We start from the raw sequence: 14,776 nt of genomic DNA, 5'->3' as shown, positions 1-14,776 counted from the left end.
CTCTTTTTTTCTTACCCCTCTAACAAAACCAGTAGCAGCTGGTAGAATCCATTCTTATATGGCAAATCTTTCACTGTACACACGTACATAAAAGTATTTGTAAAACAGTAACAGGTAAAAAAATCCACCATGCAAAAATCCCTCAAGTATTTTCACTTCTATTAAACATTCAGCATTATGTCTGCCACTGAACTAAATGTGAGCAGACATTGCAAACTGGGCTGCCTTCCTGGCTCAGCTCAGCAGGTGGCAGCAAGTATCTCAGCAGCACAAAGCTCTATTGAACAGGAGGCCAAAAAACCATCCTCAAACACGTTCTGTACTTTCAGGCCTGCTTTTCAGATTCGCTAAAATGCATTCACATTTCTCAGAACAGCCAGAACACCTCCCCACCCCCACCACCTCCCAACTCTTCTCCTTGCAGACAGCAGCGCTGCAGAAACCACAGCTCTTTGCTTTGCTGTTGCATCCGTGGGCTGGCAGAGCTATTGCCAAGCATTTCCCCCTCCCCACTGAGAACAGACTAACGCTAAGGATATGCAGAACCTTCCTCCCACTTAAAATCCTGGAAGCGGAAAACAAAGCGAAACAACTTACAGTTTTCTGAGAGGCAGGATACCTTTTTTTCCTCTTCAACAATGCAAGAATTAGAGACAGCTCCAGACTCTACCTTTCAGAAACAGCAGCAAACAAGGAGGGATTACTTTCTAAACAGAAAAAGCTCACAGGCACAATTCTTTTACCTGACTACTTGCTTAAAGGCTGACAGAATGTACACTGTATGACAAACAGCTTGACAATAACTTGACAATAACATTTACTGCACCTCTACCCTCATATCTGGCAAACACTGCTACTGACAACAGCTGGAAGGGGATTCTCAGGGAGGTGAGCAGAGCTGTTGCACAGCAATGCCTGCCACATGAGAGCCAGTTCTCTGTCAGACAGCAAGGCCTTTTCTCACAAAGACTTGTATTTTCTCTGCGCATACAATTTGAGCTAGCCAGAACACTGAGAATGAAGACTGCAGTATCAAACCATGAATATGCGGTCTTGGGAAATGCTGTTGGTGCTTAGGAGGAAGGTCCCATCACAATGCTCACTACGTAAAACCTGGGCTGTACTGCACCACCAGGTGGCTGTTCTGCTCTGACACACTGCACACAGACTGCACAGCTCACGGCTGTGGGTTTCAGAAAAAAACCAACTTACCATTTGTTAACTTGAACTTCTGCGCACAGACTTTGAGAACAGTTTCCAGTTACAACGCATCTGCAATAAAGTAAAAGCAAACATTAAAACTCCATTAGTGTCACATCAGTTGCGTTCTCATCTCGCTCAGCAGCTTGTCCTACTTACAGAGAACACACGAAAAGCCCTAAATCAGGTATCTGCCTCGACTGTCGAAACAGCCCCATCCCACCCCCAGTGCACCCAAGGCTCCACCAGCACCATAGCCCTCAGCTCAAAGTGACACACGTGGGACATGGCCGTTCTCATGGCTGCACTACCCAGCAATGGAGACTGGCAGACAGAAGATGCTCAGATATTCAATACATGAGAAATAACGATTAAAAAAAATGAAATAGAATAGTATTTACGTTAAATGATTTCTCCGCAAGCTAAATCTCACCTCGTTGGCTATTCCTTCAATAGCTTAGATTTGGAAGAGCATTTCTAACCAATTTTCAGGGTCAGATGAGACCCCAGTATGCCAAATAAAACCAATACACAGGGATAGGAGCCGCAGCCCATGCACAAAATTTATTGTGTGCTACTGTTTATAAAATACTTGAATAGTTCAGAACATGCATAAAATTCCAACTCAGACGGGGTATGTACAGATCGTACTTCATGGCAAACAAAAAAAGGAGATGAACTCTAGTGACATAAGTTTCAAGTTGTGTTCCAGGGGATGAGAAGGACACGTAGCAAATGTCAAAATATTAACAAAGTACAGTGGCAATCAGTACAGTCCATTATTTGTGAACAAATTAGCACAGGGCTTCAATTTTTATTTTAACCAAGCAGTCCTGTAGATATCAAAATACATGCAGTCTCGAGTTTACACTTTCACTAATGCCTTAGCAGTTGAACAGAGCAATTGATTACGCGCTGCTTCGCCTAGAACAAAACCTATGTCCGATACAGTTTCAGTTTCCTTTACAGCTTAAAAAATAATGACAAGCTTGCAGCTATTCAGCCCAGTGATTACTAGCTACTTATGCAACCGCAGTACTCACGATAAACTAAAAGTACCCATAACATCTACGTAACCTATAGATGTACAGCATAGGTCTATATATTAAGTATTTGCAAAATGAAAACATGCATACACAAAATACAATGCCAAGCTTTACAGACTTGATATGAATCAAAATTTACTTAAACAATGTACAAAGTTCAATTAAAAGTACCTTAAAATTAACACTCCCATATTTTTCTTACTTTTAAAATTAGTATATATAATTTTTTTTTTCTTTTTTTTAAAGTTCAAGGTGGGGGAGAGTCTTGAAAAAGCTGGGCAAAAATGTTTCTAAATTAAATATTTTTTAAAATCTGTGTTCAAGTAATAAACATTCCTACATAGAAATCTTCCAATAAGCTGTAACTAAAAAATACAGTGAATACAATATAGAATCAGCAACATCTAAGGAGTAAACCTGAGGTCAGCTTTTTACAGAATGACCAACTGAGATTTTTTTTGGCATTTTTTTCTATTTAAAATACAGTTTTTTTTTTGCAGCCTCAGAAATTTTAAGACCATTCTAATCTATTGTTTTAAAGACAATTCATGAAACCGATGTCCATTAATAAATAGTTAGCTCTTAGGGTCGTATCTGAAAGTCTGATTTAAAAAACAAACAAACAAACAAGCTACCTCTACTGAAAGAAAAATCCCATTTGTAAACGTAAAGTGTTGACAACAACAAGCATAAGACACTAGTCTAGGGGTGCTTTAGTGATAACAGCCCGCTGCCTTCCTCCCAGCTCTTCTGCAGACGCAGCAGCCTGAATACACAAAGGATGCTCCCAGGAGGTCGGTCACCACGTGAAGAGAGGGGCTGTTGTCTCAAAGCACGATGCTGTTCTTCAGCAGGGTCAGGCAGATGGTGCTCCACCTCCTGATAAGTAGTCACCTCGCTGACCCCCCTGGCTATTTCGTCTGTTGTCACATCAAAAAGCAGTAATCTAGGAATTCTCAGGCAAGACATAAGTGAGTAAACCAGAAGTTGACGTGGTCACTGTGCATTGTTGTTGCCAGTTCCATTGTTTCCATTGGCATTTGTTGTGTTTATAGTATTAATACCATCTTGCTGAAGAGCATCTTTTCTTGGTGGCATTCTCTCATTGATCCTATCCAAACCTTTTGCTTCTTCAAAACTGCAGATTTTATGTTGCGGAGAGAATCCTCGTATTGCTTAACAAAATGCAAATTTGATATGTCAGTAATGGAAAAAGAAGTCGAAAGCATATACTTTTTCTAATAAATGATGCTTAAACACAGGTAGGAAATCAGCCACGTAAATGTATGGCTCTGTATCTGTACTAGTAAAAGCTGCTCTAAGTTGCTCTCCTGATACACTCAATGGCTCTCGTGACCTGAGTTTATAACAAAAGGCACAGAGTATGGCAAATATTCAGCAAGGAGGAATCAAGGTGCTTAAGCCCACTTGATTGCTTCTGCATGTCTCTGGGGTGGCTGGCTCTGAACACCCTTTGCTCCCGCTGCCAAGCTCAGCTTAACATCCCTATGTCTCAGGGGACTGCCAGTGAGATGCAAGCAGCACAGCGAGTGCAGCGGAGGCAAAGAAGCAAAGGGTCACAAAAGTAATCAGAGGTTTACGTCCAGCATACACATTGATGGCCTGATCCTGCGGTTTTCATGCAGGCAAAACTGCAGGATATGGGTCACATTCTGTGCTAATCACGTGGATGATGGAAATGGACACGACCACAGTCACTGGGTTAGCACTGTGTTTAACAATGGTGCCATCTAAATACATACGTATTTAAGATGCATATAGAAAACAAGTATTATTTTTCTACTGATTATTTTAGTGAACGAGGTCTGTAGTTTACTTCAGACCTGAAAACAGCTAACCACATGGTAAGACTGAGTTCTTTGGGATGGAATAATTCTTTGGAGACATGAGCACAGCTTTCACTCACAACAACGGAACATCTTACATGTGTGTGAGAGAACAGAATACGGCCCTTGTTTATAGTTTTGGAGATCTGACTTCCTTAATTAAAAAACAAATGATAAAGTTATTAATCAGTGCTTCACAACCAAATCTGAAAGCACACAAAGGCCACAAAGGCAGCTCTCCCAATTGCTATGCTGTTTGTCATTCACTTCATTGAATACTGAGCAAGAGGAAACTAAAGCATCTTTGAATAAAACTTCAACAGTCTGAAGTTGAGTACTTGAATACCAAATAACTGGATGGCATTTTACTCAACGCAGCTAAAAAGGGTGCACAGATAACAGCTTATTTAGCACAGAAGCACCAATAATCCATGGAGTTTAATATGCCTTGTACTGGCAGGATGGCATATATACAAGAAATAAATTTGGTCATCAAATTATGTATAAAATCCATAGGAAAAAAAACACATTACATTTGTATGTCTTGCATTATCAGATGTGTTACGGAAATTTAAAAAATATATATATGTTCAAAGCCATTAAAAATAGATTTTATGAGAAAAGCATGCATAAATAACCCTCCTTCCACACGTAACCAGCCCCCCCCAAACAAAATCTTGCAGTTGAATGCAGAAAAAAAACCACTAAACACTATCATCATAAGGACTTCAAGACAACACCACGTATCACAACATGCTGTTATACAAAAACCTACTGCATATTTTGTAAAAATAAACAAAAAAGACCAAAAAAACCCCAAGAACATCCCTAAAATATTAAAGATAATCATCATCCTGGAGCCAGAAATGAATGTTACATGTAAAAGGGATGAATCAATACAGTTGATTCATCTCTGCTTGTGCAAGTTGAAAGTAAAACACACCCACACAGTACTTTTGAATTCCCTCCCAGACACCACAGATCTCTGCCAATGGCAAAGACTCTGATCATACCTTTTTCAGCCTCAATTGCCTCTACAGTGGCTGTACAGAAGTGAGCAGATGCATGCAAAATGAATGAGAAAGATGAAGAGTGTAATATCGCACAGCAGAAAAGGCAATGATCAATTTAATATAGAACGCTACGCCAGATTAGATTAAAATTATTTAAAATTATAATTAAGGTTCCGGGGGTTGTTTTTAAGCTTAAGTGAAACTTCTCCTACATTTTAACTATTACAATTTATCAAGTCAAAGTATACCAAGAGAAACACTGATTACTGGAACTTCATTTATGTTTTAAACTGTACATTTCTATGAGATTATTTCTTTTTCTTTAAAGAAAGCAACATAAGATGCCAATTAATGTTAAAGTTGTGGTATGGTTAAAAAGAAAATCTATTTGAGATTAACTTTCTGAAGATTAAAATGTATTAGTGAGCTTCATTAAGTTACCAAGCAGGATGTTCTAATGTAATACTATCAGTGTTCTGCTAATAAGAAAATACTTTTCTTTTTACGGTTAACTCCCTGAAGTTAAACTTGTACGTCAATTTCTCACCATATTTTACGCTTAAATGAGTATCCCTGGGAACCAAAACGTGAAATTTAAACTACAAAAGACAAATCTAGCAAGTCATATTTACAAAGTCTCATAAATTGCTTGGTTGAACCAACAACAAAGCTTAGAGCATGAAGAGCTCTGCTTGTAACAGTCTTGGTGGATAACTTCATGTAACATGAAGAAAAATCTAGCTTACTGGTTCTACTGTAATAAGTAACCATGACTAACGTGGTAATTTCTGAGGTTTGAGATTTTTCTGTTGCTTATTGTTTCAGATCTAAAAGTCAAATCTATAACGTAAGGTTATGAGGATTTCAAATTCAAACTAACCTACTTGAGCAGACCAGCTAAGCAAAATACTTGTAATTAAGATCTAAACTGTAGCTGAGTTTCAACGTTGCTAACAGCTTACTGCCTCCCCTTCTATCTGCCATGCCTCTAATCACCTATTCTAATAAATTCTAATTGAAAACAGTACCTAGCAGTAAACCGACTTGCGTAGTGCTAGATACTGATGAACAACAATGGATATTAAGCACTACGCAAGTAGGTTTACCTATATTGAAGTGAATGCTAGGAAAACTAGCAATTTAGGAAAAGATGGTGTTAGAACAGAATTTGTCCAAGTGAATTAAGTTTAGTACTTCTCATTTCCTGGCCAACACAAACCAGACACAGCAGATGTATCAGTTGCCTACACTCTGCCTTAACGTTACATAAAACCTTCATTTCCAGAGATACTCTTTAAAAAAAATAGTTGCTTGAATTCCTATTAAAATACTGTGGAATAGATGAGAATAATGCAGCATTTTAACTTCTACATACTGCACATTCCCAGTTACAATAATAATAATAGTAATAGTAATAATAATAATAATAATAACAACCCTACACAACTCTAAAGGAGCAAGGGCAATCCCAGAGTTATACCAAAAATCCACTGGAATGGATGGCAATTTATGTTTACATTAGAGAAAATAAACTTTCTCAATTTGTAAAAACAAATTAGTTTAAGAATTGCTTTGGAATATCACTGAATACAAGAGATAACCAATTTGCCATATAGGTACAAAACTATGTGATAAGAAACACCTCTTTCCACCATTTCCTGTTACCTGTGAAGTCTTTGTTTTCAATCTTTTCCTGAAAAGATCACGAATACTGATTTATCTCTGTAAATTATGTAGCTTGATCATAAATACAGATTTGAATATTTACACCTAAGTCATTCTACTAGTACTACTTTAGTTCCAAAAGTATCTTGGAATATACAGTGCACTTAAGAAAAAGATAACTTTCACCTTGACACAAAAGAACAAACTGACTGGAAAATGCAAGCATTTGAAAAAACACAATTTTCAATTTGGAAAATAATTTTGCTGGATTCTTTTTTGCAGGTACCTCTAGATTAAAACTATAACCTTCATAAGTCCTGATTAACCTAGGGTAAATGTTGTATTACACTAACACATTAGTTAAACTAGAACTCTTTGTTCAGAAAATTCACTTTCACAGTAAATTTTAAGTGACAACGTTGAAGGAACCCAATGGCATTTCCATCCTCAATTCCAACCTTGCCCCTGCTTTACTTAAGGGACAGATCTGACCAAAATCCTTGCCAACAGATGAAAAGAATTTAGAGATAGATATACAAAGGCTGTCATTTCTCAAGGTCTATTTTTATCCTAGTACATTAAAGCTAACTGGAAATAACCTTTGATTCTTTTTAAAAATATATATCTGTACATTTATGGGGAAAAAAAAAACCCAGACTTTTTCAATAGAATGTAGTTCATAGAAGGGCCTGGGTTGAAAAGGACTATAACGATCATCCAGTTTCAACCCCCCTGCTGCGAGCAAGGTTGCCAATTTTGCATTAATTTTTCACAATTACCTTTTAAAAAATGGATTTGTCTTTGTTTAACCCTTTTTACCGTAGTTCAAATTTCTCGTTTACCCTCAGATTCATCTGTTTTGTGGTAAGAATCTGTTCAACCACTTCCCACAGAGCAGCTCAGTTCAATGGACTACTACTTCTGGTGCCCCACGCAGCACCGCGTCAATGCCTCCAACCTCCACGTCTATGGGAACGGCCTGTTCCTTACGAAGCACAGGAGGCCTGGCTGAACGGATGCTTCCAACAGCAGCGGTAGCTGCTAAGATTTGAGAGGAATGTAAACACACACTCCCAATCCTGATAACTTCCACAGCTTTTTATAAATGTATTGGTAAACAGCCTGCTTAGATCTGAGCAAATTTTATCGTGAGTAAAATGGGGTAAGCAAAAATAGTACAGCAATGGATACTATTTGTTTTCTCAAATCTAGAGATCTGAGATAGTTATTGATAGCCTATTGATCAACACACGTGCAATATATTTCAAAAAGTAAGTAAAAATTTGTAGTAGGAAATCCTAGTATCAGTGACCATATTTCTGCTGCGAATATGAATTCACTGATGTGATGGTTACAGTAAAGTATCAATTAGTGAAGCTTTATTTTTGATTTACTTTCAGTTCTGCAACTAAGTGTAACAAATCCAAAAAGTTCTTTTTGAGAACTGAGTTAAATCCTTATCTGTAAAAACAAAGTTAGTGGAATTAAGGAGAACTGACAGTCAGCAGGAGATCTTTAGCACATCAGCATGATTGAACAAGTGATGTATATTAATGTAATGCATCAAGGAATATTGCCATCAGAAAATTCTAGTCAAGAAAAAAAAAAACCACCCACAAAAATCCAAAATGCATTTTGCATACTTTCCAAACATCCCACATTTTCAGTAATGCTAGAAAGCCGTATGCTTTATGTTAAAAAAATTTTCTAGTCAGTTTGATCCTCTCTAATATTTGCAATGTAACATGGTTAAAAAACTGTTAAATGAGTGAGAGGAATACAAACTCATTTTTTTAAGCATAATAAAGTATCTTATTAAACAATGAAAATTAAAACTAGAACATATGCTTTTGGAATAGTTGGATGGATTAGGAAACGTACACCACTTCTTGTTATAGACATTCACAAAACAATCACATACATACACTGGACATATAAATTTACTTGTAGACATTATATGTCCACTGAGAAATGACTTAAAATGAGACATTCATGTTTCAAAGCTATAAAAGAACAGCTTTGATTGCTTAACAGTAAATGTTTTAAAAAAAAAACAGCAACAAAAAATTCTAATAGAAAATTTAAAAATATTCAAATGAACAGCCTAAATCACAAAACAAGAAAAGCAGCTACTCTTGCAAAACAGATTGTGTAAAAATGTTATTCAGTTAATCAATATATCACAATCTTTCAATAGCTATAAAATTCAGTGGTCAAACACAACTGTTTTATACTTTCTATTAAATCTTGAGGATAGCACATAAAAAGTCTGAATATCTTATGTTGAGTGCTGCTGATATGAAGTCCACTTTCAGATGGATCTATTTTAGTTATCCACCACTGCAAACCTGGACTTCATTCTTGTGATACATTTGGTACAATCTCACAGCATTGTCTCTAAGCCTAGTTAATCATTTATGGGTCTTGTGAAAAATATGATCCAATAATTCAACAAACTAAAAAAAAAAAGAAAAAAGAAAAACTTTTACAAAATATTCAATGAGCCAGATTACAGGTGTATTTTGTATAGAGTTCTTTTTATTTTCATGCAAAAAATATATGCACACTTAGTAACACCCTTTTATTTTGATTTATTTACAAGTTTTAAATTCAATCCCTTTATTCTCAACTGGTTTTATAACAATTACTGAATAATTTTCAAGTACATTATTGTTCAAAATGCACAGACAGTGTGCAGCAGCAAATGCAGCAAACCTCAAAAACAAGGTGCTACAACATTGCTTCTACATCAAGAGACAGACAAGTGTCTGGGATAGTGGTTTAATTTTAACACTTATACAGACATACATCTATACCTAGAGAGAGACAGACAGATCTAAGAAAGCAGCTACATCTGCAGAGGAAGGAAACAGCATGTTACAAGGACAATTCAGGGAGGTCAATTATACATAGAACATTTGACAAACAACATAGAGAACAAACTTTGGCATTAATTACCAGGGTACAAAACGAAGCACATTTCAATCTATCAATGGAGTGTAAAATGGAACTCTGCAGCCTGTAGTCGTTTGTTAGGATTGATACCAGTGAGAATTTGACACTGTCAATGAAAATACTAACAGATACATAGTAAAGTCATTTTCATGGAAAGCAGACGAGGATGCAAAATTACATTGCAATTTTTGTATCTGTTACGACCAAATATCTTAACACCAGATCTACTAGCGCACCCCATCCGCATCATCTGAAGAATTGTAAACTGAGGATGCTCAAAGCCTGAAAACTGTGGCCTGACACTGCTAAACTCATTTGCTTTTAGTTTTATACCCTGGTTAAGTATCCATTTCACATTGCCTGATTAACACATAACATTCCGCCTGTATCAGCCGCTAAGACAAGAACTGAAAAGCATAAGAAATTCCCTGCATGCATTATGTGTAGTGTTAGCGAAAGAGTGAGATGTGCCCCAGTCCATCTGAGGCACAGCAAGTTGCATAACATCATTACCACTTTGCAGGGTCTGTCGTCCTCCAGCCAACACTCCACTAGGTAACATTCCAGTGGGAGTCAAACCCTTGAGTGTCAGCACACTTTCACTCTCCTCCCTGGTTTAAGAGAAAATAGTAATGAAAATGTAAGTATCTGCTCATGAAAACTGGTATTCTCTATTGGGGAGGAGGGCCTACTTTTACTGTGCTTTATGCATGTCAAGACTGATGCAAATTCAAATTCAATCAACTAGAAAGGGGAAAATATTTCTATTTCTATATTCGTCTATCTCTGGTATCTAGAAACTACAAATACTGATTACTTTTGAACCAACATAGGAGCAACTATTCACATGCAGACTTATTAGCTCTGAACGTAGCAGTGAATGCCTCACGAGGTACTGAATGCAACTCAGCACCATAAAACAACCCACAGTTTCACTGAAAGCATCTGTGCTCCAGGAGAGACCAATTTTAAAAAATTAAGCCTGTTTGAATACTTATGCTCTGTGGAAAGACATAAATACGCTATGCAAGTACTATAACATTCTGACATACTATAAGCATACTATATTTTGAGTAAATACAATTTCTGTCTAGCTTGGTACAAGAAAATGGGATCAAACAAACAGGACAGTTCAAAACAACAAAAGAAAAACAAACAAAACAAGTCCTCAACTTTCTGCTATGACAGACACTTTCCCAGCCAGCCCGGACCTTCACTTTCACGCTTCTCATTTCAGTATCTCTATTTTTGTATTGTCCTTCTCACTGTTGCAGTTAATCTATAGAATCATCACAGTTGAAAAAGATCTCTCAGACTATCATGTCCAACCACCCACCTGCTGCCAATATTACCCACTAAACCAAATGGCTGGACACATCTCAAAAAATAACAACAAAAAAATATTATTTAACCAAAAGTACCAACATCAGTGGGGTACACCAACATGCAAAATGAGATTCTAAGGCACAATGACCCCCCTGAAAAAATGTCTGGTATCTATTATCCTGGAACAGAGATGTGTTTTCCTAGCATACACAGATTAAGAAGGATTTTAAGAAAGCAGAAACAACTCAAATACCTGAGAACAGAGAAGACTCTTGCCATCTTGCCAATTGCACGAATTTTGTTCCTGATTATTTCTTTCCGTGCAGCAGCTGTACCTACTTTCAATGGAATAAGAGAGAGTCTCAAGCTCATTGGTATTTACAAAGCTGCCCTTTTTGAGTGCATCAAATTCAACACAAGTATTTCAGTTCAGTACTCTTCCCAGGAGGTCAGTACCCAGCACTCGGGGACACAATATTACAAATACAAATTCAGAACACTACCAAAACCATAACAACTTCTGTGTCCACAAAACAAAAGTTCAGGATATTCACAAAGATTTGATCGAGCTGGCAAGCATCCAGAGTAAAACCACCGTTACAGTGTAGTAACTACTGTAATTCCTTTGCTTAAGTTTTATAGAACCCTAGAATCCTCATAAGTTGGAAGGGACCTTTAGAGGTCATGTAGTCCAGCTCCCCTGCAACAAACAGGGATACGCACAGCTTGATCAGGTTGCCCAGGGCTTGCCTTAAAGCCTTGCCTTAAAGGCCCCAGGGATGGCGCATCAACCACATCTCTGGGCAACCTGTTCCAGTGCCTCACTACCCTCACTGTGAAAGACTTTACTTCCAACCTAAACCTGCCCTCCTGAAGCTTGAAGCTCTTTCCCCTTGTTCTATAACCACACACCCTGTCAAAGAGTCTGTCCCCTTCTTTCCTGTAGCTCCCCTTTAGACATTGAAAGGCTAGAAATCACTTTCTGACATCTGTGTATCAAAATACAGGTATGTAACTTGACACAGAAGATAAAGAAAAAAAATATATAAGTGCTAATTCTTGCACAGCTGACTGAGAGAAAACATGCTGATTTGCTTGATTTTATGTCAACTCCCCAAAACATACACCTGCACTCACAAAAAACTCAACTAAAATGCCAAAGAACTGCAGTGTGACCTTCCTTACTGATTAATTCTATGTTCTATGTCACCTTAGGTTTGCATCACTTGCAGAAATTGCTAATACCAAAGGCAGGGAATAAATACTGCATGTTCCACAGAGCAGAGAAATGTCATTTGTAATAGATAAAAGTGAAGATAAAACTCTGAAAGAGGCTTTGGATTCAAATGAGAGCTGCCTTTGCCTGCGCTGATATAAAAACAGAGGTGCCTCTCTTCAACATTTATTTTTTGTTCAATGAGAAAATGCCAGAGTCATCCTCCTTTCCTTTTGAGGACAACCCAGGTCCCCTAAGCAGTACAGGCAGATGTGGGGACACCAAAACAGCACAACTGTCAGATTTTTCAGTCCGCCATTGCAAGAACACAAGGCTTTTTGTCACACAAGAGTGGATGGACTTCCCATCCTGAACACCAAACCAAAGAAAATACAAGAGAAAAAAAGGCAGGAAGAGAGCTCCGTGCAAACACAATGAAAGAACCCTGGGGTATGACAACTATCCGTCAACCCGCTGAAACGGAATGAAGAAACCCACAAACAACTAAGTAAAGCGTTTTTAGACAAAGGAACAACACTGATGAAATACAGACACCAAAAAAAGTGGTGGCCCAAGGAAAAAAAAATGCAGGAATAGGCCGAAAATTTTTATTTTTACTGGAAGTAACTTATCTGAATTTTTAATATTTGAGATGTTCTTACTTTCTCTCTCTGAATATTATTAAAGAGCAGTATGAGATCCGGATTGAGAAGAGAGGTCTTTCAGAGTTTCTGAAAAAGGTAGAGCTAAATGAAGGTCCACACATTTTCCATGTTTTCTCTTTCCATCATTTCTCTCAGTTTTCCTCCTGCATCACCTGTTCACTCCTTGAAGGCCACTGCTGCAGGGCTGTAATGCACAAGCTGAGCCCATTACAGGTGCTGCTGGTGCCCATATCTCAAATCTGGTATCACTACGCCATTAAAGGAGAAATGCTGGTTTAGAGTATTGTTTTTAAATGATCCTATGCTGTTCCAGCCTTTCAGAGGGAGCACAGCCAAGAAAAAAGGCCAAATACATTACTCCAGGCAGCGGCACTATTAAACCCTTGTTTGTTCAGAGTTAAAACAGCAAAGTAGCATCTGCTTGCAGGAGAGTGTTTTGATTACACCTTAACTAGAGGGGATATGATAGAACTCTCCCACTGCCCATTCCTAATGCCTCCTCCATGGGAGTTCTATAATGCTCATACTGTTACGCTCCAAAAAATTCACATAAATGTTGCAACTAACCCTATGATCCAATGCACCAAATGAGAAATATTCTTTAAAGTGGCTGATATATACAGAGAGCAAACAGACTATAGAAGGTAAGTACCAGCCAGAAGAATTTTCCTGCACAGAAATATCCACCTTGGGATTTCTGAAAAGTGGGTGACAGACTCAGAATTTAAATGAGTAGATGACTTCTTAAATTTTGCATCAAGTCATCTTCAAAACTGCATAGACAATCAGAAGTACCTTTTTGATATCTCAAATGAAGGAAGCTAAAGTACTGTACACGCCAGGTTTTGGAGCACTATAAACACATTCCATGCACAATCTCAGAAAATGCTCACAATGAAATTTTTAAAAAAGCACAACAGAGGACTGAATGCTCCCTACACATGCAGGGCCAAAGATATAATTTTAGAAATAGGTAAAAGAATGAAATTCTACAAAAAGGAAAAAAAAAACCAACAAAAAAAAAGGGAATGGAAGAAAGGAGGAAAGATTCATGCACAGAAAGACAGATGTCTTGGAATATGACTTCTGATTAACAAAATACATAAGCCTTTATAAATGTCTCTTTAAAATGGGTAATAAAATGAAATACTGTACGTCTCTCAACAAAAATATATTTTCTGTATTAATACTTGTACCAGCAGGTTCTACGAAGTCATATTTCAAAACATTCCTACTGTCTGATCTGTACCTTTTTTATTGCCATACATGAGTCGCTCTTCAGATGGAGAGTCCAGAAAAAAAGGAAGTGAATGATGGAGAAAAAGATGAGTGAGACAAATCAAACAAAGGTATTTAACCTGGTAATGGTAATAAAGAAGGAATGGAGAAGAAATATGAAAAAAGAAAATGGAAAAATGCAACACTTAAAAATGCATTATTTGAATAAGAAGTGGAATTGTTGAGTATAAGTTAAAATTTGATGATAAACAATTGAAACTTGAAAGTCAACAGTTAAAAAAAATTATTCACAGAGAAAGATAAAGCATAGACAGTACCTAGGAGGCATTAAGAGATACGCATCAAGCAAAGAAATTGTTAAAGGAGACAGAAGAATAAAATAAATCAAATAAGGAAACTGGAACTACTGTACTGAAGATAGGGCATATGCAACCAGGTGATGAGCGCGCTTTGGCTGGACCACCTAAATCCTAGCGTAGCAGAACACCATCAAGCCTCAGCCTGCAGATGTTTGGTGTAATTGCTTTATCTTCAGTTCAGTAGGATTACGTGCACAAGAAACATAAATTCACTGTCTGCAGGATCACATCTGAGACTATTTCTA

General features: G+C 37.4%; 1 protein-coding gene across 10 annotated transcripts in view; it reads right to left on the bottom strand.

The window, feature by feature from the left end:
• Window positions 1-14,776, bottom strand: part of PPP3CB (protein phosphatase 3 catalytic subunit beta) — a 51,411-nt gene that overhangs the window by 3,899 nt on the left and 32,736 nt on the right. For 2 of the 10 annotated variants that reach the window (XM_042863090.1, XM_042863094.1), the window contains 5 exons: window positions 14,183-14,209; window positions 11,306-11,390; window positions 10,240-10,337; window positions 5,107-5,136; window positions 1,739-3,421 (listed from right to left, as the gene is read on the bottom strand). In XM_042863090.1, the coding sequence (XP_042719024.1) occupies window positions 3,243-3,421; window positions 5,107-5,136; window positions 10,240-10,337; window positions 11,306-11,390; window positions 14,183-14,209 (419 nt within the window). In that variant the 3' untranslated portion in view covers window positions 1,739-3,242. Of the gene's footprint in view, window positions 1-597; window positions 671-1,212; window positions 1,273-1,738; window positions 3,422-5,106; window positions 5,137-9,538; window positions 10,338-11,305; window positions 11,391-14,182; window positions 14,210-14,776 lie in introns of those variants that run through there. The other 8 variants (XR_006177406.1, XR_006177407.1, XM_042863093.1 and 5 more) reach the window with 8 other exon arrangements.

This window comes from Lagopus leucura, unplaced genomic scaffold, assembly GCF_019238085.1.
Source record: "Lagopus leucura isolate 7727_CA_CO unplaced genomic scaffold, USGS_WTPT01 Super-Scaffold_739, whole genome shotgun sequence".
Lineage (NCBI taxonomy): Eukaryota > Metazoa > Chordata > Aves > Galliformes > Phasianidae > Lagopus > Lagopus leucura.
Note: the sequence above shows the minus strand (reverse complement) of the source record. Positions and strands in the feature narration are given on the sequence as shown.